The following is a 2,265-nucleotide window of genomic DNA, read 5'->3' as shown; positions in this document are numbered from 1 at the left end:
ATATTTGATAATTTCATCTTTTTATTAAGTAATACCAACATCACATATGAGTTTTATTAGAGGAAGATATGAAAGAGCGCTCTCCCTCTCTCTCTAGGGAAGAACAAAAGGAATTAATATGTAGCAATAAGAAAGTAAAAGATGTTAGTCATGCAGGATATCAGGAAGGACATGATTCCTTTCCATCATCACCAAGCCATGGTTACAGTCCATGGAATCGTGCAACATCCTTCAAGGATAAAATTGGAGAGATCCCAGGAGCCTTTACACAGGCTTTTAGTTTCGAAGACCTCATGGAAGATGACGTGGAGTTGGATGATGAGATAGAGACTCTCTGAGAAGGCTTGGTGGTGGTCAAGTTCTCGAAGGGTTTCAAGCAGCAGATTAGAAGGTCGTGGGCGCGAGCATTTATTGTTAAGGTGTATGGCCATTTGTTTGGTTTTAACTATATTCAGAATAGACTATTATCTTTATGGAAGCCTGCTGGGAGGTTAGACTACATGGACTTGGGGTATGGATTCTTCCTCACTCGCTTCTCATTGCGAGAGGATTATGAAACCATTCTGAAGAAGGGACCTTGGTTCATTGGGGAATACTTCTTATCAATCAGACCTTGGGAACCAGATTTTCGTCCGACGATGGCAAGTATATCCTCCATTGCAGTTTGGATAAGATTGAACGAACTTCCAATAGAGTATTATAACGCAGAAGCTTTACACCAAATCGATAAGTCGATTGGTAATGTCCTAAGGGTGGATATGCACACCACTTCTAAAGCGAGAGGAAGGTTTGCTAGGCTTTGTGTTCAAGTCAACATGAATAAGCCTCTTGTAACAGCCATTTTGATCAGAAAGTTCGAACAACTTGTTTGTTATAAGGGCATTCAAAAGCTATGTTTCGGGTGTAGAAGAATGGGGCATAAACGTGAGCATTGCCCGTACATTATCCGTCATGATTTGCCGCAGAGGACAGCGGAAAAAAATGTAGAGGGTGAGCTAGTTGAGTGATTATGTGAAGAGTGTGTCACAGATAACGACAAGGCAGGGGGGGACCATTGAGAGCATGCCTAGTAGTGGGCATAAGGATGCAACAGATAGGGGTTACGGACCATGGGTAGTGGTTACCCAAAAGAAAAATGGGACAAGGAACCAGAAGAGTGATGGGGCCTTTGTTGCTCAGGACTATGGTCAGTCATGACAAGGTCAGGAGAGAAGTGGGAGTGTGCTAAAGACATATGTGGCTCGTGGCCAAGATGGTTCCCATGATTTTAATTTCATTTTGGAGAGGGTGAAACAAAAGCTAGCGGGGTGGAAGGCTAATATGCTATCCTTGGCTGGTCGGACTATTCTTATTCAAGCTTCATTGGCGGTAATCCCATCTTATATTATGCAGTGTAATTACATTCCTAAGAGAATCTTGGATGGGATTGACCAGGTTAATCAGAATTTCCTATGGGGTTCCTCGAAAGCTACAAGGAGAATACATTAGGTTGGATGGCAAAAAGTAGCCAAGCCTAAAGAAGATAAGGGCTATGTTTGCAGACTGCAAAAGGCAGAAATACAGCCCTACTCGCCAAGCTGAACTGGTGGTTGCACACAGAAAAGGAAGCGCTATGGGCTTAAGTCATGTGGCAGAAATATTGTAACAATAGAAGATTAAGAGCTTCTAATGTTGACAGGCTGCCATGCTCACAAATCTAGGCAGTAATGAAAAAGGGAAGAAAGACTTTTCATAAAGGTAACATGATGATGATAAGTAGAGATAGCAATATTAGTCTTTGGAGGGGCAACTGGATGAGTAAAGGGCCTCTCTGTCAGCTGATTCAAGGACCCTTAACTCAAGAGGCAACTCAATTAGAAATTAAGGATGTGTTAACAGATATAGGGTGGGATTGGAACCGAATTCCTTTTGATTTGCCTTTAGATGTTAGAGCAATGATTCAGGCCACACCTATTTTAATTACTAGCAGAGGAAGGGATAGGATTTCTTGGTTAGGAAATCCAAGAGGTACTTTTGATTTAAAGAGTGCCTATGGAATTGCTATGGATGAGGATTTTGAGGTGACTACTATTAGAGCTAGATGGATTTGGAAATTAAAGACGCTGCCTCGTATTAAAACTTTCTTGTGGATGTGTATTCATGACAGTATCGGGGTTAAAAAATGTCTTGTGAGGAGGAACTGTGCCCCATCTGTCAAAGGGAGTCGGAATCAATTTTACATGCTTTGAGGGACTGTCAGAGGGTCAAGGAAATATGGAGGCAACT

General features: G+C 41.9%; 1 protein-coding gene across 1 annotated transcript; it reads left to right on the top strand.

The window, feature by feature from the left end:
- The first annotated feature begins 500 nt into the window (after positions 1 to 500).
- LOC126700213 (uncharacterized protein At4g02000-like) lies at positions 501 to 1,007 on the top strand. The gene has a single exon (XM_050398276.1). The coding sequence runs from the start codon at positions 501 to 503 to the stop codon at positions 1,005 to 1,007; it is 507 nt and encodes a 168-aa protein (XP_050254233.1).
- Positions 1,008 to 2,265: the final 1,258 nt, after the last annotated feature.

This window comes from Quercus robur, chromosome 1 (assembly GCF_932294415.1).
Source record: "Quercus robur chromosome 1, dhQueRobu3.1, whole genome shotgun sequence".
Classification (NCBI taxonomy): Eukaryota; Viridiplantae; Streptophyta; class Magnoliopsida; order Fagales; family Fagaceae; genus Quercus; species Quercus robur.
Note: the sequence above shows the minus strand (reverse complement) of the source record. Positions and strands in the feature narration are given on the sequence as shown.